We start from the raw sequence: 26,792 nt of genomic DNA, 5'->3' as shown, positions 1-26,792 counted from the left end.
AGATCTGCACGCTCACAGTTTTAGGGCTCACCAATAGCTTCTGCCTTTGCTTTGTGGATGAGAGCTGCAAATGCAAAAAAAAAAAAGAACTTACATTGTTTGTTTAGCAACGGATCAGGGATAGGAAAGAGCCCTAAGCGCTCCAAGCAGCTGTGTCTGTCGGTGATCTTGCACACCAACGGACACAGCTGCTTGGAGCGCTAAGGACTCTGTCAGAGGTTGTTCAGCTGAGCTACAAAGAAACAGTATTAAAGCTGATCGAGAGGGAGGGCAACCCTCCCTCTCGATCAGCTTGCACACCAACAGACACAGCTCCAAGCAGCTGTGACTTTCAGTGAGCTGGGCCTTAGCCTCTAATTCAGGCATCAGACTGGGTTTTGACTTAAGAGGCTAACTGTCAATGGAAATAACCTTCCCTTTTAAAAGAGCGAATATAGTCTGGTTGTTTAAAAAGGCCATTAATAAGCTGCTTTACCCGCAGCACAATACATTCAATACCTTCATCTGCAGGCCAGTAAAATGTTAGTATTTTTATTCGACTGTTTTGCAGCGTTTTATTGGAATCAAGCATAAATAATCAAAAGGAAGTTGAACTGGTGGTGCCATGAGCGAACAAGAGGAAAACTGTGGGTGTAGATACCCTCTAATATCATCAACAGGTGAAGCCTCAGGCTGTATGTCAGAGGCTAATGAGAAATGTCGTGTTTTCAGCTATTTTTGCTTATAGATGTCCCTCCCTTCCCACCACAGCACACAGCAGCCGGCGCTGAGGGCGGCGGTCAGTCCCTGATGTCTCCTGGATCCTGCCTGGAAGACTTCCGAGCAACCCCATTCATCGAGTGCAACGGAGCCAAGGGCACCTGCCACTACTTTGCCAACAAGTACAGCTTCTGGCTCACCACGGTCGATCCCCGGCTGGAGTTCGGAATGCCGCCGCAGCAGGAGACCATGAAGGGGGGCCAGGAACGCTCCAGGGTCAGCCGCTGCCAGGTCTGCAGCAAGATCTTATAGCCGTCAGCGGAGTACAGGGGGAACGTCAGTACTAGCACTTGATGGAGAACAAGAACATGTGACTGACTGAAAAGAAGAACCTGTCTTTTCTTCCATGCTGATAGTTTCAGAACCATTTTATCCCCTTTAGGAGCCGCAGGCTTATCAATGAAAGAAGCTGGAGGGAAGACGTGGATAGAGAAGAGCTCCAGATGGATAGCTCCTCTCTGGATTAACACTGACAATGGTGCTATTGCTTATGTTTGTGTTTATTTTTGTGGTCTGATTTCACGTTACGGTATTTGGTCAGAATCATTCGCTGCTGCCTCTCAGCAACCTTTTTAGATAAAGCTCGCACACCCCCAGGGTGGGACATGCCCTTCAAATGAGTCAGCTCAGACACATCCTGTTGCTCTAATCTAAGTTGAAATCATGAATAATCTACACTCTCCATTGAACTATACATGTTAGCCACAGAGATCCTGCTTTAAGCTCCTATTTGTAGTGAAATGAACACATTTTACTCAAAACTTTGTTAGTCTGTGACCCATTCATGGCTTTCAGAAAGGAGGGACCCACAGAAACATGCTGGTGAGTTTGCATGTTTTACAGGTACAGATTAAATGTTAGCTGGAGAGATGTTTAAAGGTTTATGGAACACTGAAAACGCATGGAAGGTCTTCATTCCTCATCTTTGGTGATATCTGCAAAAGATGTTCAGATGGGCAATATGGCAAAATGATCGTTTCACCATTTTTATGTAAAATCCTGACTGCAATTTTACTATAATTTCCCCACATAAAAACAACAATTTTAGGACCAATATGTAACAGATTAGGTTCCCAGTCAGTTTGTACTTGAAACTGGTTGGGGGTGAAACGACCAAAACTACAAACGTACGAAATGCTGAAGGGCTCAAATTAACATAATTAAGCAGTCAGTCCAAATAACTTTTTTTTTTTTTCAACAGATTTGAATCAGATTGCTTAATATTTTTGCCAACATGTGTCAAACACATCCACTATTAAATAAATATGTTGAAATATTTAAAATAAGTCAATTCAAAATGGTGTTGCATACATAGAAATTATTTCAAAGTTAAATACCATCAACAACACCCAGGTGAAGGGCTCTTTTGCTACGTGAAGGCCATCTTAAGAAGCTAAAAGAAAAGGAGGAAAATAAATCTGATCAGCTTGAGTAATAGTGGAGAACTTGTTTGCTTTGCAGATCGTTCTAATCCATCATCTTCTAACATCCTCATATGCCCACCCTTAATGACATGGATTCCACAGTATTGAAAAGCAGACTGGATGCTTTTAAAATGATACAGGACCTTTGACCTGAACTCAGTGTCTCAGGCTGCTTTCTTTGTCTTCATCCTTTCCAGAATTAGCTGCAAATGCTGCAAAGACAAATTTCTGAACATTTATGCCCTTAAAACCTGATCCTGTTGCACATTTGTCATATTTAAATATGATTCTGATATTGTGAGATTTGATTTTGGTTTTATTTGGGATTTTTGGATCAAAATTATCCTCTTAGCATAGACTAGATACAAACAGTTCAGGGTTGAAGAATCCAATATATCCAGAGATTCATGTTGCATTCATCATGTTTACATTTCATAGTTTGAGTCCTTGGTGCTAAGATGAAATCCAACATTTGCTCTTATTTGCCTGCATGCAGAACAAAAATCAGAGCAGTGCTCACCCCCCTAAAAGACACAAACAGAAACTGTGCAACAGTTGTAGACCAGAACAAATAGCTGACAGTGCACTGATGTGAATTTAGAAGGGTCACAAGCCAAGCAAAGTGTGTCTTAATATCAGGTTTTCATTTTATGGTGACCAAAATGGTACTTTTATAAAGCTTCATCAGTAACATGAAATGCAACACAAAATCTTATTCCTGCAGCAGCATTTCCAAATAAAGAGGCTTTAAACTGTATTAGTTCTTTGTTATTTTGTTCTGTAAATGTTCTGCTCATGTAACCACTATGACCACTGCATCTAGCACATTTCTCGTCTGGTAGTCCTGACATTTCACTATTTTCTGTTGTCTTCATTAGCATTTGTTATTTTGTGATCTAGAGTGTAATTATTCTTTACCTGTGTCATAATCCAATCACCTCGTTTTATTAACGGATGATGGAGATAATGAGAATTTGATGTTCTGTACATTACATTTTATGGAGAAATGCTTTTAGGATTTTTTTTTTGTTTGTTTGTTTTAACCACTGATTATTAAACAGTATTTTTGACCCAAATGTCACATTTAGCATTATCTTTTAAGTGACTGAATTGAAAGAAAAGTAACACGGTTTTCCTCAAAGAGGATCTCGAACAACAACAAAAAAAACGCAAGTACTGGTTTATTATTGTTATGCATATTTTTGGCCCTCACATCTACTTCCTAATAAATTTGTAAAAAACTGACTCAGATATGCATCGTCATTATTTATGTTGTTGCTGTAACTGTAGATTCAGACATAAAATCTAAACTCTACCCCCTTTCATATTTATTCTGCCTTTATTTTTGGTTACTCCTAAATGTTTCAGATTACCAAACACATTTTAATATCAGACCTGAAAAACCTGAAGAAGTACAAAATGTAGGTTTAAAATTGAGGATAATAAGACATTAATAAGAGAGTAATGCTTTACAAACCAACCTGGCCTTATGTGAAAAGTCATTACTCCATCCATCACCATTTAAGGTTAAGTCCCTTGCCTAGGGTCACATTGATATGAGGAAGGAAGAAACTGTAATCAAACCCACAACTTTCAAGACAACTACTCTTCCCACTGAGCAACAGTCGCCTAAATAAAAAAAAATTAAAAAACATAGCAATTTCATGTTTGAAGTTCCTATATAAATCAGTAATCTGTAAACAGTCAAATGTGTTTTTTTTTTTGGTTTTTTTTTTTGTGTACGAGTGTTTTTCATTATTATTATTATTATTATTATTATTATTATTATTATTATTACATGTCTGTAGGTATTTACAAGAGGTCGTCCTCCCGACCAGTAGATGGCGACACAGTTCTAATAATCCAGCTGTGGCTCGCATCAAGCATCACAACACTGTTAGCAACCTTAGCTTGAGGGGAAGCGACGTGCAGTTATTTTCTACTAATTTGGAAACATATTAACAGGTGAGTTAGAAGACATCCAACAAAGACTCAACATTATTTCATGCCCGTGTTTGCAACACATGCGAGGTATTGTTGTTTTATAAAGATATGCGCTAATCGTAGCTTTAGGCTAACCTCCGCTGGCTAAATGTTTTGAGCAGCTGGCTGGCGTCCTCCGTATATTGTCACTTCATAACACGACTGCGAAATATTACAAACATATACTAGAGGCAATAATAATAATTTCCACCTGAAATGTATTTAGCCCTTGTTTATCTTTTTTATGTAACAGCTAGGCTAGCTATACCCTCCAGTACTGTACTAACCAGATTTGAACTGCGTGAATGTGTGTTTTTGTTAATAACTATCTATGGCATTCCATTATTTGTGTGTCAGTTTTATACGAAAACAAACGTGTCAACAGGACCTACTTATAACAGAGAAAATAAGTAACTGTAGAGCATACAGTAACTTGTACATTCAAACTCAATTCATTCAACCAGCTAACTAACTAATAAGGTTGCATCAGTACTAGAAAAGAACACAGACATAAATAACTTATAGATTTATAAAGCCACAACACTGATAGAAAGCCACAATTCTGTGCAGGAACCTGGACTGATTCTTTTTTTTTTTTCAAATGTCACAGTTATTTTCCCCTCTGGCAGCCAGACTGGTTTTGTGATGTAACCCAATACTTTTGTCAATACAGGGCTATGAAAAAGTATTTGCCCCCATCCCATTTCTTCTGCTTTTGCCTTTTTGTCACACTTCAATGTTTCAGATCGTCAAACAAATTGTAATATTGATAAAGACAAAGATAAACCGAGTAATACAACAAACCGTTTTAAAATTATGACGTCATTAATTAAGGGAAAAAAGGTTGTCCAAACTGACCTGGTGCTATGTGGAAACATAACCCTCCTCCCCCATGTTTTTTGATCATCATTACCTGACATGCAGATATAATAAATTATTTAAATACGTCTCTGACGGCTGAAATGCTAAAATATATAAGAAAACTTTAAAAAGCACGTAATCTAAAAAATAGTTCAGAATCAGTAGAAAAGCAAAGTCATTGATTTCTACCAGTCTGGAAAGGGTTACAAAGCCATTTCTAAGTCTTGTGGATGCCAGTAAACCACAGTGAAAGCCATAATCCACAACTGGAGAAGACAAGCAGCAGTGGTGAGCCTTCCCAAGAGCACTTTATAGTGTATATACGAGGAATAAGTTTAAGTATCTTTTTTTGTTTGTTGTTTTAGTTTAGGGATGATGGGTACTATATGGTAACAGACTTGCTTGCAAACATTTGCTCCATTTACAGTAATTTGTGGTGTTTGTTTTCTTCTTTTTAAGGGGCTTTTTCTGCCACCTTTGACAACTCTTATGAAATACAGGCTGTTAATAACCAAACAAGGTTATTCCCACTCTTTGGAGTCTAAATAACGTGCAGTTATCTAATTTTAGACCCTCAGTGAGTAGTTGACATTTTGTCTTGTAGTACAATTTACAGGATACAGTCTAGACAGGCCTTAAAGTGTCTTTATACCTGGGTAAGATTTGCCAGACTTTATTCTGGATTCCTTTGCTAAAATGTTGGATCCGTACGTCCCTCCATTCCTTTTTATGTACCGCCTCGGCTCTTTTCAGTTATCTGCAGGAAGTGCAAAGGAAACCTCTACTTTTAAAGTAACTGTAAACGTTTGATATAAATATGAAAAGGCATTGAATTTGGTCATGAAAACTATTTTGGAATCATAGGTGAATGCATGAAAACAGATGCCTTGACCATTTGTCACAAAATTTAATGAGATTTCATATTTTGTTGTGATTGGTTAGTTGCATTTGATGAAAAGCTAAAACTGCTTTTATAACACAAGAATACATCGAAATGCCTCTTCTGTTTTACATTCTGCAACCCATGCTGTTGTTTCTAAAACTTTGTGACATTTTTCAGAACATGTTTCAGTAATCTTTCCACCATGTATTGTTTTGTCTTTTTTACAAATGAATTAAGTGTATTTTGGAGTTGCATTTAGCTCAATAATCTCTAAATATATGCCTTGTGATTGCAGGTACGCTGGAATTTTCGGACACCCACTCGGACATGTCATATGTCTTCATCACTGACTCGTCACAGACCAGCGTGCCTCTGCTGCAGGGCTGCATCGATGGAGACCTTCCGTTCGCCAAGAGGCTCCTAGAGACGGGGTGCGACCCCAACATCCGGGACAACCGCGGCCGCACCGGCCTCCACCTAGCCGCCGCCCGCGGGAACGTGGAAATATGCCGTCTGCTGCACAAGTTTGGTGCTGATCTGCTTGCGACAGATTACCAAGGGAACACGGCGCTGCATTTGTGCGGCCATGTGGATACTATACAGTTCCTGGTGTCCAACGGGTTGAAGATTGATATCTGGTGAGTGTGTGTTCAAAATGGAGCTTGTATTTTATGAAATCTGCCATTTTCTTTCCAGTAAAAGCTTGTTCTTCTGTTTGGTGGCAGTGAAGTTAATTTCGTTAGAAATAGAAGTGATTTGGAATATTTATAGTGCAGCTGAGAAAGACGTATGTGAAAACCACAAAATCTCCTTCCCTCAAACATTAACTGGTTGCCAGCTGCAACAAATCAGCCTTTTTTTTAACCTTTTCTTTACTTCCTGTCATCGTGATCACAACCATCACAGTTCACAGCAGTGTTTCCGATGTCGTCATATTGGAGGGGCGGTCGGATAATAATTAACCTGACTAGACGGTGAGGTTAATTATTAAATCAGATGTTTTTCCTGGGGATGAAACAATTGATCGGATTAATCGTGATTATTTAATTATTGAAATAACCATCAACTAATTTAGTGATACATTGAACGTTAACTGGAGTATACAGACTCTAAAACCATTCAAAACAGTATTTAGGCCAAAACTGTACAAAAAATATCTACATTTTGCATTTAAAAGAAATCCTCCTTTGTATGTAAATATGCTCTATCTAGAACTCCTTAAGAGGAACAGCTTTAGCTTCTGGTTCACATTCACATTAAGCACCTTTCGCTATCCGATTATGAATCGGTTATTGAAATAAATAGTCAACAGATTAATCTAATAGCACAATAATTGTTAGTTGCATCCCTAATGTACTTTCTAAATAACGTAGACTACAGCAAAAGGCTTTCAAGGTTGCATGTCCTCTATAAAACAGCTGTTTACATTGTCCTTCTATGAAACAAACAAAATTATCTTGGTATTAATGTTATTTTCCACAATGCTTTGCCATTTCTGCCTCTATGGACGTGCCTCCACTATTTTCTGCTCTCGGCAGAGGTCAGGCCGAACACGCATTCACCCGTCACGCCACAGGTGACCACCACACGCATTTGTTCCACCAACCTGAGACTGATGTGAGGGCATAGATTTACGTGAGAAAACAATGTGATTGATGCGTTTAAATCTTACAAAGTGGCAAAGTGAACCACCCCACCAGCCAATCACAGACAGGTCATTTTCATTCAGCTACAGTATTCCTTGCAAAAACTGCATTCGGTTTAATGAAAAACAACCAACAAATCAAAATACTGCAGGAAGCGGCAAAAATACCACAACCGAGCTGTTTAATAAAAATACAAGAAAACATAATGAAATGAACACTGGAACGTTGTAGCCTTAGCATATTTAGTTAAGTACACATAATGCTAACTTACATTGTGCATTTTATGTTATATTTCTACATTTCTTGAGCTACTAAATGATGCTTTTGGGTGAATATTTCTAGTGATGGGATTTCTGGCTTCCTAGGATCAATTCATTTCTCAGAGCCATTGAAATTATCCTTGCTTGAAAACATATTTTGAAGAACAAGCTGTTTTACTCCTATTGTACTGTTAAATATATTAACTTTAGGAAACCTGGCATGTGTGGGTTAAATTTACAACAAAAGTTGATCATCTATATTAAGTAAGATTAATTTTTTTTATTAAAAGGTGTAAAATTGAATCAACGATTGTTGATTCAAAAAATATTTATGTATTGATTTTCATAAAATCAGCTATAAAATATCAAAACATAAATATAAAAAACACATGTCATAATATTATATAAGTGTTGTGTGCATTAATCGCATTTTAATGCTATTTGTAATATAGAACCAAAATAAAGAAAGCAAAAAGTACAAAATACAAGGGAAAAAGTGCAGTTAATGTGCTTCAGCAGAAACAAAAATCACCAACTCCATCATTAAATATAACAATTAAAGCAACACACTAATGGTAAAAAACGTTTTACTGTTATCCAAATAATGTGTGCCACTTTTTGTTACACCATTCATTGTTTCATCCTCAAGCAAGGAGCACATTGTAGGCCGTTCAGACCAAAACACGAATGACGAGACAGGAGCGAGTGAGTTACATGTTAACTCTATGTAAAGGCGTGCTCAGGAGCGAAGCGATGCGAAGGACACAAAGGATGTGATGCGATTTCTGCTGCGACATTCGGATGGTAGGGTCAGAATTTGGCATCAACAACATGAAAGCATGGATCCATACTGCCTTGTATCAACGTTCAGGCTGCTGGTGGTGTAATGGTGTGGGGGATGGTTACTTCCAGCAGGATAACGCACCATGTCAGAAAGCACGAATCATCTCAGACTGGTTTCTTGAACATGACGGTGAGTTCACTGAACTCAAATGACCTCCACAGTTACCAGATCCCAATAGAGCACCTTTTGGAATGTGGTGGAACGGGAAATTCACATCATGGATGTTCAGCTGACAAATCTGCAGCATCTGTGATGCTATCATGTCAATATGGATCAAACTCTCTGAGGAATGTTTCCAGTACCTTGTTGAATCTATGCCACGAAGGATTAAGGCAGTTCTGAAGGCAAAAGGCGGTCCAACCCGATACTAGCAAGGTTTATCTAATAAAGTGGCCGGTGAGTGTATTTAGAAGATGTGGACAGTACAATTTGGCTGTTTTTCTACTGAGTTGAGATTTATTTTCTTACCGAAGACAGATGGACTGGCGTTCTGCAGCAGGGTTACAGCGCCTGTAGTGGCTGTCCCGTAGGCTGATTCGTCCCCCAACACAGGACAACGGGTCCTTGAACTTGGTCCCGAATAGACGGATTCTTACCATAAAAAGCACCGTGACTCGCTCCATGTTGTCCTCCTATTTGGTGACGCTGTGAAGGGAGTGGAACGAGTAGAGCATTGGCCACGCAAACTGCTGGTGGAAAGTCAGGCGGGCGACAGCACACGAATGAGGCAAAAAACTTGCTGAAATTGCGGTCGGTCTGAACGCACCTTGTGACCATCCTCCTCTCTCCCGCTGCATGCAGCCTGCGTTGCAGCCAGGTCTCACACGTGCCTGTCGACGAAAACAGACAGTGAGCGATGAGCATGCGCTCTGTATGATCATACCTATCCCCCTCTCTGTCTCTGTATTTAGTCGCCTAAGTTATATTTTTTAATTAAAATGAAATTATATTGAAAAAGCCTTGTAAGTAAGCAAAGTAGTAAAAGACTTAACGACTCTCACTAAATAAGACTTGAGTTCTGTCAAGTTAAAGAGCCGTTCAAAAGAATCATTCGTTCCTGAAGGTCACATCACAAAATATTTTATAATTTTACTGTTGCTTTTTAGAGATGGACCCAGATAGAGATTCTGGCATCTGAAGACTATTTTTCACTCATAATTCCTCAATTTACATTCCGTGTTTTTTTTGTTTTTTTTATATTGAACAAAATATGCCCTGCTGACAGTTCCTCACACCCTTCACAATAGTAGGCAGAAAAGCCTTTTACTGCCATTATGGTTTTGAAACATTTCTTACAATGAGATGTTTCTGGTATTTTTTTACAATTCATCGTAAAAAAAAAAAAAAAAAAAGTCTGTAGAATTTGAAGGCCTCTGTCCAATCACCTTAATCTTTAACTCCTCCCAAAGATTGTGTTTCTCATTCAAGTCCAGACTCTGGGTGGGCTGCTCCTAAATGTGTATTTTGCTTTTAGTCAGGAGAAAGCTGTTGGTAAAATTCAAACATTGCTTCAAACTAAACCTGCCGGGGATGTTTTATGTTTTGGGCTGAACTGTAACTCAAGCTGGAGCTACACCTACAGAACTCCTCGTTTTTTGGAAAAAGATATGAAAAACAGGAGTGATTTCTAACTCTTTGGTGAGCAAAAACTAAACCAGTCATCATGGTTGTAAAATGACACACAGTGAATGTTATGAATCACCTCACCCATGATATGAAAATTCAGAGTCTCATTACAGATAAGGATGAAGAGTTGGAGAGATACAAATAAAGTTTTAAACAGATAGAAAATGGAGAGAGACAGATAGATGAAGATAGAAAGATGTTGACAAATATATATATATATAAACAGTTACAGATACATAGAGAATGAAGAAGCGATTATTATGAGTAATAATAGTTTTATAGGAGTTTTCTGTCTGATATGTAGAAATTGATTTAAGCAATCAGTTGTTATGTTTCTGTTATTAAAGAAACATACTGGCAATACATTTTCAGTATATATTCAGCACAGATCTAGTTAATAGATTCTCAAGAATAATAGCAAAAGCAGAAACTGCATCAAAAATGAAATGTCAGCGTCTGCAGTAAAACTCGAGAAGACAAAATGATCTGATGATTTCTGCACAGAAAACTGCTGAGTAATGAATAAAAGAACTGGAAGTTGCTCTTGTCATTCTCATGCACCTGTAATAGTAGTAGAGCCTCACAGTAACCAGAATCACAGCTGTCATCTCAGATCAGTGTGTTCAATCAGTAGTTTTATTAGTAGGCAGTATTTGGTTGGGTATTTTATATAATAGTCCCTTTTAACAATTGAAGGGGTGGATTCTTTTTGAGATCATCACGTAAACTTGTGGGAAACCTTTGACCCCTAAGAGGGTTGAATCATATCTCTTTTTGTTGGCAGTGTAGAAAAGGGACAGTCAGTCATTTTCCACTTGGCTGTTTTACAGAAGACTGAGGACATTTTTTAAAGATAGCATCAAAAAGAAGCAAAATAAGTCGCCCTACACACAAATGCCTTTTCACACATTCACATCCATGGATTTCACACTGTAAACAAGCAGCCTAAGCTTTGATCTGGTTACCGTTTACCCAACGGGCCTCGTGGAATGCATTGTAAAGGTGCTGTTAGTGTATTCAAATGAGCAATAGTGGTTCTTAGTTTGTGGTTTTATTTAAATGATCTGTGTCAGGATTTCTTTATTTTAAGGAGCGGCTCCATGAGCTTCTTCGTGTTTGTAAAACCAACATTTATGTTCAGTAAGAGGCAAATACTCTGCCTGGGATGAAGCAGCTCTATTGAACTGGACCAACTTTATCACCTGAAAGGATAACAAGGTTTCAGTTTATAAATAGTTGTTTGTTCTAATGTAGCAGGCAGATATGATACTCAACACTTCTTCTTTGTTGCTTTTGTTCATTTCACCTGCTGTTCATTTCTGCCTGTGCATGTTAAGCAATCTTCTACGAGTGCTAATCCTAATGTTGAAGATGACTTCTGCAAACTGTGTGCTGCTCAAGGAGGGTTTATTTTAGCGAACCTTTTGGTCTGTTTCGCCACAGCCACTCAGATGTGGTTTTGTAGTTTTTGTGCTTGTGGTACAGGTTGCAGATCTGATCAAAAGCATGTTTCAGTCTTCGCCTTTTGTTCCTGGTGTCACAGTGTTCTTTGTTTTGTTTGCTCCTCATTCCAGTAACCACAATGGGTCAACACCCCTGGTGCTGGCAAAAAGACGGGGCGTCAACAAGGACGCTATTCGCCTTCTGGAGGGTCTGGAGGAACAGGAAGTGAAAGGCTTCAACAGAGGGGCCCACTCTAAACTGGAGACCATGCAGATGGCTGACAGTGAGAGGTAAGCATGGGGAATAGTTTAATGGTGCAGTTTGAGGCACTAACGTGTCCCTCATTGCCCTTGAGCCCGTATTCACAAAGAATCCTAAGGCTAAAAGTTGTTCCTGGCGACGTTATTCTAAGAAAAATCTTAACATTTCTGGAGTTCTAAGATTTTTCTTAGAATTTTCCCTCGGTAAGATAAACGTTATTCACGAAGCACCTTAGTCATTAGGAGAGCTCCTAATTAGGAGTAGTGAGGAGGACTTTTAGTGAGCCTAAGATTGCTTTAAGCAGAGATGATGGTGGAGAGAAAGGAGAGATATTCTCTGTACAATGAACAACAATGAATTAATAAAACGCTAACGACTCAATCATGCAGGGATCCACCCCCTAAACAGTCGAATAAATGTGCACATAAACAATCATACAATTATTTTAATTATTAATATAGACATAAGACTAATTTTATTATTCCTCTAGGGGTAAATTAAATAGTTTCAACAACAGGACAGGTTCAAAGCTAACCTCTGGAAAGGTCATATTAGAACAGATAAATAAATAAGAGAAACAATAATGAATAACCTTCAATAAAGAGTGCAAAAGATTTACAAACAATATAGTACATAATTATTTAGATATTATTTACAGACTGTAAAATGCTTTTGAAAAAAACATTTGTAAACAATTGAAAAAAGTAAAACAATAAAATAAAATATATATATATACATAAATACTCACTCTGGACAAGATGAAGTACAATAGGCCTTTTTCACTCTTCCACGTATTAAACAGGATGTGGTGCGCAACAACTTCCTGTGGCGATAGCTTTAGCATTAGACAGTGACTGAAAATGGCTCAGTCGTAGCGTGGTTGTTTATGTTCCTGGTTGCTCTTGTGGGGCAAGAAAACAACCATACCTCTGTTACCACGCCTTTTCAACAGACCCAGACCAAAGGAGGCAGTGGATCCAAGTGGTTAGAAGGAATAAGGGTCCGAAATTCTGCATAAAGCCAGGGAGCACTATTGTATGCAGTCGGCACTTCACTCAGGAGGATTTTGTTAGGGGATCCACCACCAGCTGCCTAAAATGTGGAGCTGTTCCATCTCTCTTCCCCTGGAATAATTTCACTGCACCACCTAAGAGGGAGTCTGCCTTTGAAAGGGTTCAGAAACGGCTAGCTATAAGCTTTGGTTGTCGTAGCTGTACCCATGCAGGACAGCTCCCTGGTTCCAGCCTCTATTTCATAAGACATTTGAAGCGACACTTGCAGAGACTGAAGATGCATAAGTTGACGGAGTGTGCGTACAAAACACATGTTGGTTAGACTGCAGGACCAAAGAAAAAGCAGAGAAGTCTGGAGCCATGGGGTGCAGCATTATGCTACCGCAGGACTGGGCACTGGTATGACATCGGTGAGCCGTGTGGCACAGGCCCAAATTTGGATGGTACCAGCTTCAAAGTTGAGAGACAGCCTAAAACGAGAGCTTTGAGGAGTTGTGACTCCAGCTGGCGTAGTTTTTCTTCCTATGCCATGATGTCGGGATCAGGAAGTGGTCCTATAAAAACACATGTAACATAATCACAATAAATTTTGACAAAGGAAACATAACAATCATAAAAACATTAACAACCCAAAAGTTATACCTGTGTAACCTCTGTAGAGTGTGGACTGCAGACATCTGTTTCCCACCGTTTTGGGCTTTCTATCACATTAAGGTTTTGGGGAGGACCGAAGCGCAGACAAGAGCTTTGCAGCAGCATTTCAGAGCAGTCTTCAGCTTTATTCAACGTAACAAAAACACTGCAGGTCTAAACAGAGTCAGATCCAAGACTTACATGAACCTTGCAGGTACTCAAGGCAAAGACGAGCAGGGAGTTGTGAACAAAGGAACCAGCAAAGGACAATGAAACAAAACCAACTAATATACTGAGGGAGACAAAGGCAGGTAATCAAAGGAACTAAGAACAGGTGAGACAAGGAGGCAGAAGGAGCAGGTGAAATAAATACAAAGACTGAGCAAGGATGAAGTGACTAAAAAAAACAATAAAGAGAAACACAGACCAAGCAAACCAACACTGATAGAACAAACTGAGAATGAAGCAGAGGAAACGAGGACAAGAATAAAAGTAAAGAATAACTAAAGCTAACCTATAAAAAGGAGGAACTGGAGAATAAAGATAAACTAGAGGAAACAAAGCTAAGAGGGACAATGAATGTAAAGGGGACTAAAACTGAGTAATCAATAACTAAAAGAGGAAAACTAATGATGAGAGGAAAACACACTGGGAGGCAAAAGGAAACCAGAACTGTCAGAAAACAGAAAGCAATAAACATGAATACAAACCCTCAAACAAGAAACATCTAGCAAAACAAAACCACAAACTACGTCCAAAATGTCACATCCTGACACTTTCGCACCAACACCTTGCTGGCAGGTTCTGGATGGATCCACTCGCGAGACATAAACAGAAACATATGTCAAATAAACTAAAAGAAATAATAAAGGGACAGATGAGCGAATTGGTAGGACACAAAACGACATTTTAGTGAGAGTTAAGATTTTTACTTAAGTTGCTAATACTGCTAATTGATAGAGGTTGAGCCTGCATTATTTATTACCTACAATATCTAATTATCCCAAACAAGTTCACCAATTTCACAAGGCACTAATAATATACAGGAGGGATGGAGGCCTAAATGGCAGCGCAGCACAATCAAAGGAGGGATAGGTGGTCACTCTTACCTATATTTAATGTAGTTATGAGAATGTAAATGATATTACAACAGAAAACAATAATGTGTTTCACTCTTTTTCCATTTTTTCCTTGTTCTTGGTCTGTGGCATCTTTGTAAATGACTAAGTTACGAATGTAACTACGGTTCTATGAATCCCGGATGACCGCCAGAGGCGGTGCTTCAAGCACTGAACGATCATTCTTGCGCATGCGCAGGTCGAGAAATTAATAACAACATGGTCACATGTGACCTACCGGTGGCTCACGTGAGTCTATATAGTCACATGACACTGGGAGCCCAGTCCCGACAATCTTCTCGCGAGCACGCGGAGACTGAGGGACCGAGTGCTCAGGCGGTCATCCGGGATTCATAGAACCGTAGTTACATTCGTAACTTTTGTTCTAGTTCATCCCTACTGACCGCCAGAGGCGGTGCTTCAAGCACTGGATGACGCATACCAACAGGGTCCCGAGGGATCCCACGGAGGCCCCAAGGAACACAGCAACACCACTAACCTCAGCAGGACGCAGAAGGCGGTTTTCCAGTATTCCCTGCAGGGGATGCGGCGTGGCGACGTTCACCCTGTAAAACCTGGCAAAGGTGCTTGGCGCTGTCCAGGAAGCAGCTTCACCAATGGCCTCCAGAGGCACCCCGCTCATGGCAGCCCACGAGGTGGAGAGGCTCCTAGTGGAGTGGAATTGCACGCCGCCCGGCAGGGGCTGATTCTGCAAGGAGTAAGCCACAGAGATCATCTCCACAATCCAACGTGCCAACCGCTGTCTAGAAAGGGCCTGACCCTTCCGAGAGCCAGCATAACAAACGAAGAGACAGTCAGTCCGACGAATGGGTGCTGTGGAGCGGACATACGCCTCAAGCGCTCGGACAGGGCAAAGAGGCTCAGAGGGGGCACCAGGATTAAATCGGGAAAGCCGGAGCGGCAGCACACTGCCAGCCACTGCAGGCACCTTTGGCACAAAGGAAGCATTAGTCCACAGTGTAACACCGGACCCATCCGGGTTCCACCGACAACATGGTTCAGACACAGACAGAGCATGCAATTCCCCTACCCGTTTGGCAGAAACTGTGGCCAACAGGAAGGCGGTTTTCAGGGAGAGCCACTTGAGGTCCGCCCTCGTAACGGGCTCAAAAGGGGGGGACTGAAGAGCCGCAAGCACTAGCGACATATCCCACGTAGGGGCCACAGGGCGCCTGGGCGGACACAAGCGCCTGGCACCCTTCAGGAACAGCGCAACATCCCCATGCCGGCCAACAGAGCAACCACCAAACCCAACATGCCAACAGGAAATTGCTGCTACATACACCTTCAAGGTGGAAGGGGATCGCCCTAGATCCAGCAACTCCTGGAGGAAGGACAGCAAATGGGAAACAGGACAGCGAATAGGGTCCAGTCCCCTACCACGGCACCAGCCGGCAAAAACCGCCCACTTAGCACCATAGGCGGCCTGCGTGGACGATGCCCATGCACCAATCATGGTCTGTCCAACCCTGCCCCATAATGGGAGAAGGCAGAGCCTGCACCTGTAGAGGCCAAAGCCAGAGTTTCAGGCGGCCTGGATCGGGGTGGAGAATCCGGCCCATCTGGGAGAGGAGGTCTCTCCTGGAGGGGAGGCGCATCGGCAAGCTGGAGCAGAGCCTGCACAGCAGAGGAAACCAGGTCTTCCCTGGCCAAAAGGGAGCTACCAGCAGAAGCTCGTGCCTGTCCTGAAGAACCCTCAGAAGCGTCTGGGGGATCAGGGGAAACGGGGGAAAGGCGTAGAGAAGGGTCCGGGGCCACTCGTGAGCCAGTGTGTCGCAGCCCAGAGGACTGGCATTGTCCATCAGGGAAAACCAGAGGGGACAGTGAACTGCATCTCTGGGGGCAAACGGGTCCACCTCCGCCCTGCCGAAGGTGGCCCAAATGCGATCCACCACCTCCGGGTGAAGCCGCCACTCCCGAGCCACACGGTCTTGCCAGATCGCTCCCCAACCCTTGGAGGAAGCATCCGTATGGACGACTTCCCTCCGACACGGAAGGGGGCCGAGCGGGACACCCGCCATGATGTAGGACCCGCTCTGCCACTGGGACAGAGACTGTAGGCACCGAGGCACAACCCGAAGCCGTCGGAGCCGGTGAGTACGCCGGGAGGGGTCCAGGCCGACCCCGTTCAGCCACATCTGCAGGGGCCGCAATGAAAGGAGCCCCAGAGGCACCACGCTGGACGCAGCAGTGAGCATGCCCAGAAGACTCAGCCACTCCACAGACCGTGAAGCCCTGCCAAGACGGAAGCTCGGAAGCACGGCCAGGATATCGCCAACGCGACGAGGAGAAGGATAGGCGGTCATGGAACCAGAATCTAGAACCATGCCTAAGAAAATAGTCACCTGGGAGGGGGTCAGGCTGCTCTTCTCCAGGTTCACCCTCAAACCCAGCTGACGTATGTGGGCGAGCACCGTCCGGGTGTCTCGGATCGCGAGTTGCAGCACAAATGAGCCAGTCATCCAGATAGGGCGGGATCCGCAGTCCCCGTGCCTGCAGGGGGGAAAGGGCCGCTGCCACACACCGGGTGAACACCCGAGGAGAAAGGGAAGAACCCGGAACTGGAAGTGCCTCCCGTGAAAGGCAAAGCGGAGAAAACGCCAATGGTCCGGAGCAATGGGGACATGAAAATAGGCGTCCTTCAGGTCGATAGCCGTGAACCAGTCTCCGGGGAGATCGCCTGCAGAACCTCCCGGGTGGTCAACATATGGAAAGGCAGAACCTTGAGAAAAGTGTTCAGACCCCGGAGGTCCAGAATTGGATGAAGACCACCGGTCTTCTTGGGAACCAGAAAATAAACTGAATAAAAACCCCCGGGATCCCGCAGGGGTCCACCGGAACAATCGCACCTTTGGCCAGTAAGGTGCAGATCTCCCGGTCCAGGGCTCGAGCCTTCATCGGGTCGCAGTTGACCGTCATCTTGGCCCGGCTGGGGTAGGAGGCCGGCGGCGGAACTGAAGACGGTATCCCGGGGACAGAGTGGACAACACCCACGAGTCCGGGGCGTGAACACCCCAATAACTGAGCTGGTCCGGGGAGAAAAACCCCACCGCCGGGTCCAGAACATCACCTGCGGGCCCCCTGGCCCCGGGAGGGCCTGGGGAAACGCCGACCAGGATGAGCAGACCGAACTGGGCGCAAACCCTGGGCCCCACCATGGTCCCCTTGGGCCCTAGTCGATCTCGGTCTAGGAGCCGTGCTTGTGGACCCCAAGAAAGGGACAGGAGGGGGGAGGGAACCCCGGAACGAGTCCTTAGCTGCCCCAGCAGCAACTGGCTGGCGCGGAGGTCTATGGAGACCCGCCAGCTGCTGCCATGTTCTTGAGGCCTGGGCTGTACGCTCCAAGGCCTCCAGCGCGGCGGAACCGAAGAGTTCCCCCGGAACCACAGGAAGAGCCCTCAGCATTCTCCTGCAAGGCTCGGTCAGGGGCGATTGCGCGAGCCACACCTAGCGCCGAACGTGGACCAATGTAGAGAGCGTGCGTCCAAGCTCACGTGTCATCAGGGCGAAGGCCTGCAGAGAGGCGTCCAACAAGCCCTGAGTTGACTGGTCCAAGGGAACCGACTCCAACGAAGAGGAGAGGCCCAACATGAGATGGGAGATTGAGTTCCCTATGCGGCCCATCCGGGCACCTGAGTCGTAGGCCCTACACAGCAAATCGTCCGTGACACGGCATTGCGGTCGTGGGCAACGGGCATTAGTCCTCAACGCCTCATCGGGAGGAACGATGAGGGAGGCAATGGCAGACTCGACAGGGGGCATGCAGCCCAACCCGAACGTGGGTGCCTCATGCATGGCAGCCAGGGTCCTGCCATCCGCTGTCGGGCGGGAAAAAGCCTTTGTGTCCGTCCAGCAGCATGCAGCTCCTGGACGTATTCTGCTGAGGGAGGAACAACAAAGGCAGCCTCGGCATCACTGCGCCTAAAGAAGGCGCTAGATGGAGCAGGCTGGACCAGGGGAACGTCCTGCTGCAAACGGCCCAGAGCCGTTTTAATAGCTGCAGACACCGGTTCCACCGCACCTCCCAGGGAGGCACCGGAGCCCGAACCTGAGGTCCGGGAGCCCAATTCCGGAAAGGCCTCTCGAAAGAGGGTGCCCGAAGCCGCAACCAAAATAACATCATCCTCGCAATGCGAGGACCCCCCGGCCTGTTCAGGAGGGGAAGACTCACTGCGGTCACCATCCCCCCGGAGAGACTGAAGGAGGGCCTTCATCTGGGCCAGCTCCGTAGATAGTTGGTCCACTCTAGAGGACAGTCCCGGGGGCCCTCGCCGCTTGGCTCTCTTCCCACACGCCAAGGGAACATCCTCAGCAGACCGTTTCGTGGAGGCCGCACCCTATCCAAGCGGCAACGGATCCTGCTGGACAGAGACCATCCAGTCAACAGGCTGCTCCATCAAGGACAGCCGGGCCAACCGCACCGCTCGGGGCAGAACGCTGCAATTAGAGCAGGCATGATCTGAAAGCGCCTCCCTGAGATGGTCAACACCAAGGCAGGGAGGGCACATGTCATGACCGTCCTCCGGCTGTAGGGGAGCCGAACAGGACGCACAACAAAGATTGTCCATGACCCAGTGGACAGATGGGGTCGAACGGGCAGAAAAAACGCCGTCAAGACCCTGTTACAGCAACAAGCCGTAGAACTCAGCACGAGCAGAAGCGCCACCGGCTGGTCGGACAAACAGGAATAAACAAAAGCGAGCAGTAAACTACTGCCGAAACTAAACGAGCAGAAAACGCCACTGGCGAGCCAAATCAAAGCGAGCAGCAATCACTGCCGAAGAAAGTAATTAGACTCAGCACGAGCAGAAAACGCTACCGGCGAGCCGAACAAACTTACCAGAAACCCTGGAAGAAAACGCAGCTTGCGCAGCCTCTGGAGGGCAGAATCATCCGCAGCTCCGACCGCAAACGATCACGAGGCTCCCAGCAGCAAGCAGCAAGAGGAACGAGGAACAAACAAACACAAGTCAACACCTGCATTCATCAACTTGCGCGCGAGAAGAAAGAAGGGACCGGGCTCCTGGTGTCATGTGAGTATATAGACTCACGTGAGCCACCAGTAGGTCACATGTGACCATGTTGTTATTAATTTCCCGACCTGCGCATGCGCAAGAATGATCATTCAGTGCTTGAAGCACTGCCTCTGGCGGTCAGTAAGGATGAAATAGAACAGTTGGCAGCTGGAGCTGGGAGTAGTGTGCAAGACTGGTAAAGAAGAAAAAACCTTCACCCGCTGCACAACTACAGGAATAAGTCAACAACTCAGCCTTTTCAACATCCAATAAGATCTAAGTGTTTTTAACAAATACAGTACATGCAAAAGTTTTAAGCAGGTGTGAAAAAATACTGTAAACAAAGAATGCTTTCAGAAATATAAATGATTGTTCATTTGATCAATTTACCAAATGCTAAGTGAGCGAACCCAAACATACAGCCAAAGTCATTAAGAACTATCTTCAACGTAAAGAAGAACAAGACTTACTGGAAGTGATGGTATGGTTCCCACAGAGCCCTGATCTCAACATCATGGAGTTGATGTTGGATGTAGGATTACATGAAGAGACAGAAGGATGTGAGAAAGTCTACATCCACAGAAGATCTGTGGTTAGTTCTCCAAGATGTTTGGAACAACCTACCAGCAGAAATCCTTTAAAAACTGTGTGCAAGTGGACCTAGAAGAATTGATGCTGTTTTAAAGGCAAAGGGTGGTCACACCAAATATTGATTTGATTTAGATTTCTCTTTTGTTCATTCACTGCATTTTGTTGATTCATGAAAATATAAAAAAAAATAATAATTTCATTTGATTTTTCAAAACATTCTTTGTTTACAGCATTTTTTTCTGGACTAAAATGACAACTTAGACAGATTCCAAAGTCAACAAGTTTAATAGCAATCCAAGGTCGGTACACAGGGAATCAGTCAGAAAGGGGAGAGGGATCCAAAACACTGGGCTGAGGCAGAGTCAAAAGCACAAAATGGGTCAAAAAGGTCACTAGAGATAAGAATTCTTGGGAAGAAATGCTGGAACGCTGGCATGGAAGGAAGGGAGCAGAGGAGGGGAAAATAAAACTGCCAAATCACAGAATAAAGTTTGAAGACTAGCTCCAACAGCTGCAGAATTAAACAGACTATGCTGCAACAGAAGAGAAACAGTAACCACTGAACAGGAAGATGTTAGTGTAAGCTCTCAGTCAAGCAGGAGTACGTGAAAGTCTGTGAAAGTTCTTCAAGCACAAATGGACAGGAACTCAAACTGAGCCAACCGGCTTTCTGACTGTTTCAAACCTGCAATCTGTGCAGTTCCTCCTTTTTCTTCATGGACCTGAAGCATCTAGCTCTGTCCCTCAACAATATTTGATACTATTGGCATGCAGAAGCAAAGCCCAATTTGAACATCTAACATCATCTAGCATGTCATAACTAACATCTAGCAGGTTTTCTTTCACAAAATGTAATGGCAAACACATATCAGAATGTTAAAATATAATTCAAATGTCTATACCATGTCTCTGTTAACTATTATGAATAATTTAGCACACTAAATTAGACTTGTTTATTACGATGTTAATGTACTTCATATGTTGTAGCTAGTGGTTAGCTCGCCAAGCTACGTCTTTTCTTACCTTGGTAGCTGTGGATATAATCTTCATGGAAGAACCTATACCGCTTGTCAAGTTTATCTGTTCGGGAATCTGCGGCTGCGATTGCCACCGCATCTGCGAACGAAAAAGCTGGCAAATTAAACAATATGGTTGACAATATTAGAGCCATTTTTTCATAGACCACCGACCCTCAAAAACAGGAAGTGAACCAGCACCAGAAAACACTATGTCCTGTTATCGTGAAGCAGGCTCATTAACACTATACATAGAAGGAACATGTAAATGAGGTAAATAAGTATTTGCTGTGTTGTGCATGATGATGTCAGCAGCCATAGCCTAAATGGTCATTCTGGTAATTCTATTCTCTTCCACCAGCTGTGCCAACAGCAGGCTCTGCTCCTCCTCATTTGTTTTGGTCATTTTACCAAATCAAACCTCCTCCTACAAGAAGGCGATTACAGGAAACTAATTATTGTGATCAAAAATTAATTTCAGTATCTAAAGCAATCTGCAGATGACAGCAGAGGGTTTGTACTCGGCAAGGATGCATGAATAGGAAAAATAAACTGTAAAGCAAAGTTTTCTTCTCACAGGTGAGTCTCACCATAGCTTTGATGGTCTGTCTGCTGACTGCCTGCACTAGCTGTGGCATGAGCCGTGTTGTTTCCATCCTTGTTAGCCTGCTTTAGCCATTTCAAATGACAGTTGATGGTGTGTTTGGGATTCTCCTGGTAGAACACCAAACCATCTAAAACCGTCTAAAAAAACTTAAACTTTTGGAAAAACCACAGTTGAAAAAAATCAGTAATTGCGGCAATTTGCATTCAGAGAGAGTACGTAAACTCCTGACAGGAACTGTACATGTGTTCTTGATCCACTCAACATGTCTCTTCTCAGTGCGATGGAGAGCCACTCTCTACTCAACCCCAACCTACAGAGCAGCGAAGGGGTCCTGTCCAGCTTCCGCACCACCTGGCAGGAGTTTGTGGAGGACCTTGGCTTTTGGAGGGTCCTGCTGCTGCTGGTGGTCATCGCCCTCCTCTCCCTCGGCATCGCCTACTACGTCAGCGGCGTGCTGCCTTTCTCCAGCAGCCAGCTGGAGTTGGTTCACTGAGGAGAATAAGGGTTGAAGGTAGAGAAAAATCAGCACGGGGGAAGAAGGTTGTAAAGTTGAGATAAGGTTCTGCTTTCTGCTCAGTTTGTACCAAGCAAAGAATGTGATGATTTTATTTGCTCCCCAAATCTGATCTTAACCTCATCTTACCCTTTTACCTAAAACAGTTATTTTCCTCTAATATTTGCCTTTACTTAATGCAAGATTTGATGGGTTGACTAATTCACAAAGATGCAGGAGAACACGTATTAGTTTAGCTTGAATGTTGTGTAAAATCTCCTGTTCGATGACTCATCTGGAAAATATTACCCTGTTTGTTTGATGCACCGACTGTCCAACAGTCCTTCGTTTCCTTGCCCTTTTTCTGTTACAATCTGTGTACATATCAGTATTTGTATCTTAGATTTTCAGTGTTCTCCCCAGTTATAATTATTTATTATCTATTCAATTCTTTTATGCTGAATGTTTGTTGCAATCCTGCATCTCTGTTGTCATATTTGACTGAAACCTGTTTAATTAACGTTGATTTCTTTTCATTTTGCTGTACTGACCCAGAACTGTCCTGTAGAAGGTATGAAGGTTTTGATGCTCAGAAAAACACCTTGACTGTGTGACTTATTGGTATAAGGGTCCATTTAACGAAGCATGCAGCTTTTTTGCATTCCCCTCCACTTCATTGCAGTGACCATAATAGGGGGAATCTGTTGCAGATCGGTTGTCTTGCTTTTTTTTTTTTTGTTTTACATTCATTTTATCAGATCATCTTTTGCTAAACTGTTTTCTTTTGATTTAACCATGTAAATAAAGCATTTGATGTAAATCCTAGTTTCATGTGGAAAACAATAAAGCCTAGAACAACTGTAGTGATCAAGAAAAATGCTTCCTGTGTGTTAATCACGCTTAGAAATGAAATGTTCAGCCATAAGTAACCATGCTGCTAAGCTTTAGTCAATGGAAACAAGCCTTTCCTCTTTCTTGGATCAGAGCCAGATGTAAATCAGCGCTTTATGTTGTATGAAAATGTATCTAAGGCCCTTCATAAAATCAAGAGCATGCAATGCGGGCAACACGCTGTGAGAGATCATTAAACGGCAGTCTGCCAACACACCCTATAAACATAAAGGCTGTTAGAGTTGCAGCAGTAAGTCATGCTTTTTAGAGAAGGGACACGTTTCACTCACAGTGAAGCAGCTGGTTTCAGAAATATACCCACTCAGCTCAGGCGACGCACGTGTTGTGACTTCCGGCGCTTCTTTGGCAATTAGAAGCCATTCATCCCCTTTAATGCCGCACATTCCGCAGAGGTAGGACAAAACCCCTGTGGAGAAGCGCTCCCGGGCTTGTTTCTGTATCTGACTCAGGAGACAGCTTCCGCTGCACACTATCAAGGTGAAATGCTGCCACACCATAGTTTTCCTCAACGTTTTCTTGTTGTCCCTTCAGTGACAAACCTGTGCGCCAGAAACTTTCCCACCCCACCCACAGCCTTGGCTCTGCGGTTGACTCATGACAATCAGCGAAGTTTACAGATTCATAATCATAATTCATGGCCAACATTGTGTGTGCAAACAGGGAACTTGACTTCGGTTTCAAGCGCCCACAGACATTATATATATAAACTTTAAAGGAAACAAAAATATAAATAAATAAATAGCAGTATGTAATATCTGTAAGTACATCATTTTTTATACCTAAAAAATATGTAAAGAAAAAAGAAAGGCAAGTTGTGGTAATACAAATATGCATATTTTGTTTTAAAATAAGCATATTTCTACTACCTGCTTTCTGTTTTTTATTCCAATTAATACACGTTTGTTTCAGGATGCTGCATCTATTTGCTGATCTCAGTGGGAAGGATGAGTTATGTCCATGAAAACTGTTATTTAAATCATAAATGCATCTAAAAACCGTTATTACACCGTAGTTATATTTTCATATATTCCTCTGAGTGGAAACCGCTACTCGTTCGGATGTCCTAACTTTTTTGTAGCTGCAAACCTGACTTAAAACAATAATATCCTGGTTAACACGTGGTTATTATAGTCAGTAACAGGCTACTTATATTCCTAAAGCTGCTCAGCGGATCATTTATATGCAGAGCTGATTTATCGCTGATTGCCAATTAAACTGTAATATTTTGACATGGAGCTGCTCTGTTTGGTGGCCCGATCGGTTCCGGTCCGTGAGGGTCATGTATGTGACACACCTGGTAATAGGTAACCTATACGTTTTTCATTCAACCTTAATAATGAAGCAAAAAGAGAATAAAAAAATGTAAATAGAAGATATTTATTGATGTCTGAGTGCTGACATAATACACATCCAATCTATAGCATTTTTACAAACTGGTATAAATTATTAACATGGTAGATAAATAAAAAGCAATAGGCCTGTAGACCACGGATGGTTTTATATAAAAATACAGTCACTGATGATGGAATCTGACAAATAGTTACAAAATAAACAATATTCCTATTAGCTTTGAAGTAATAAAGGACAAGTGTTAAAAGTATGACAACTAACCCTGGTCTACTCAATAGTTAAACGGTGGTTATAGCTTCATTAGGTTGGGATGTATGCTGGCTTCCTACCAGCTTGTAAAATGTTCTAAAATCACAGCCTGATTTAAAATGACTCCAAAAATAACGGATAACTACAAGGGCGACATGGACCAGCAGGAAAACACCGACAACCAGGGTGGATATCTTCCAGGGTTTAGTCTGTTCGGAGCAACTTTGTGTTTGCTGCAGAGAAAGAGAGAGAAAGGAAAGTGCATTTAGAAAATCAGACGTTTTGATATTCTCAATAAACTGGGTTCACAGAGTTCACTCACATTTACAGGTGTTGCAGGTGTGGTGACCTGATGAGCCTTTTTCTCTCTGACGGCCAGTCTAACCGCAGCAGGATTTCCAGAATGGTTCCGATGTTCATCTTGGACGTAGCAGAAGTAATCCCCACGATCCTGAGGCTGAACCCTTGCTACCGTCAGTGACAGGTCTCCGTGGGTAAACCAGTCCGTGGACATGGACAGTCTGTCTGGTGTCCCGCTGCAGCCATCAGAAGGGGAGTTCTTCACACACAGAGGCTTTCCGTTTTTCTCCCGAACAACGGTCAAACCAGTTTTCCCAGTGGTCTCAAAGGAACACGGGAGGATCACCGTCTCATCCTCGGCCACAGACACGTTCCACGCAGCAACAACCTCCAGCTGGACGGGGTCTTTAGGTTTGGAGATTTCCAGCTCGTAGACTCCTCCGTGGTTGTATACCGTGCGATTGAAACCGATCTTAGAAGAGTTGATCATCATCCGGTCTTTGTACATTTTCACCGTCCACTTCCCACTGTGACAAGTAGCAACTTCTGAGGTACTGTCGTCTTTAAAAACGCGCAGCAGTGTCCCTGATTCACCTGGCTCACAGTTTACAGGAAATATAAACGGGTCTCCTAAGATCACTTTTACACAGTCCGCAACATGCAGGAAGACATGGAGGAAAGTCAATGTAAGGATAACTTCTTTTAGTAGCGGTGCCATTATGATCCTCCGAGAAATAACTGAGAAGTGCTGCTGTCATGCGGTTTTATACCCTCGGCTCCGCCCTGGAGCGGACCGTGGGGCGGTAACCCAGGCTGTTTTCTGAAAAGCCCCGGACTTCTTGATAGAAGAAATTTAGAAGTCTTAAAAGGATGCACCCACAAAATGTTATTGGACTTCACATTTTTATTTAAAAACAATCAGATTTTTTCAACTGTGTTCCATATAATCACTACCCCGCTCCACCTAACCTGACAAATGAGTTAAAAGGAGAAGACAAAAAATAGTTATTTGCGCACCGCTAATGCGTAACTACGCACACAGGCAGAGACGGACTCCATTCTGGAGAAGTCCAGAACAGCAGTTTACTCCAGGTCGACCTGCCTCCTTCATTGCCTGAAAAGTTACACTGAGCGGCTCAAACAGGGATCATTTCAGAGCAACCGTGGAGCCAACCAGAGAGTGGGAACCTGGTGGTTGTGTGTTCAGGAACAAGTGGAAGTAGAGCGGTATAACCCAGGAGAAGATACCTGAATGCTGACTCTGAATGGGCTAATTGTAAAATACAGCTAATCACTTACTCACCCAGCAACACATGAGGTGGAGGTTCACTCTGAGCATCTTCAGGGTCATGATGAGGGACTTTCATGTACAGTTATTACGAAAATGTTCTGTACTGTTATGCTATTTTATATTGTTTTAAGTTAAGCAGGACGGAGGTCTTTTCAAGAGTGGTTTATTTATTTTAGAAGGATATTTATTTTAG

The 26,792-nt window shown here is 43.2% G+C and overlaps 3 protein-coding genes across 6 annotated transcripts in view; 2 read left to right on the top strand and 1 right to left on the bottom strand.

The window, feature by feature from the left end:
• The window catches only part of col4a6 (collagen, type IV, alpha 6), a 176,228-nt gene extending 172,800 nt beyond the window's left edge, over positions 1 to 3,428 (top strand). For all 4 annotated transcript variants that reach the window (XM_047385493.1, XM_047385492.1, XM_047385491.1 and 1 more), the window contains one exon: positions 751 to 3,428. In XM_047385493.1, coding sequence (XP_047241449.1) covers positions 751 to 1,011 — 261 coding nt within the window. In that variant the 3' untranslated portion in view covers positions 1,012 to 3,428. The remainder of the gene's footprint in view (positions 1 to 750) is intronic.
• Positions 3,429 to 4,026: 598 nt separating this feature from the next.
• ankrd46b (ankyrin repeat domain 46b) lies at positions 4,027 to 23,374 on the top strand. Its single transcript, XM_047385533.1, has 4 exons — positions 4,027 to 4,148; positions 6,206 to 6,548; positions 11,861 to 12,019; positions 22,281 to 23,374. The coding sequence occupies exons 2-4, from the start codon at positions 6,238 to 6,240 to the stop codon at positions 22,495 to 22,497; spliced, it is 687 nt and encodes a 228-aa protein (XP_047241489.1). The 5' UTR covers positions 4,027 to 4,148; positions 6,206 to 6,237; the 3' UTR covers positions 22,498 to 23,374.
• Positions 23,375 to 24,766: 1,392 nt separating this feature from the next.
• On the bottom strand, positions 24,767 to 26,024 carry LOC124880425. Its single transcript, XM_047385532.1, has 2 exons — positions 25,331 to 26,024; positions 24,767 to 25,241 (listed from the first exon to the last, which is right to left on the bottom strand). The coding sequence occupies exons 1-2, from the start codon at positions 25,814 to 25,816 to the stop codon at positions 25,038 to 25,040; spliced, it is 690 nt and encodes a 229-aa protein (XP_047241488.1). The 5' UTR covers positions 25,817 to 26,024; the 3' UTR covers positions 24,767 to 25,037.
• Positions 26,025 to 26,792: the final 768 nt, after the last annotated feature.

Source organism: Girardinichthys multiradiatus, chromosome 14, assembly GCF_021462225.1.
Source record: "Girardinichthys multiradiatus isolate DD_20200921_A chromosome 14, DD_fGirMul_XY1, whole genome shotgun sequence".
Taxonomy (NCBI): domain Eukaryota; kingdom Metazoa; phylum Chordata; class Actinopteri; order Cyprinodontiformes; family Goodeidae; genus Girardinichthys; species Girardinichthys multiradiatus.
Note: the sequence above shows the minus strand (reverse complement) of the source record. Positions and strands in the feature narration are given on the sequence as shown.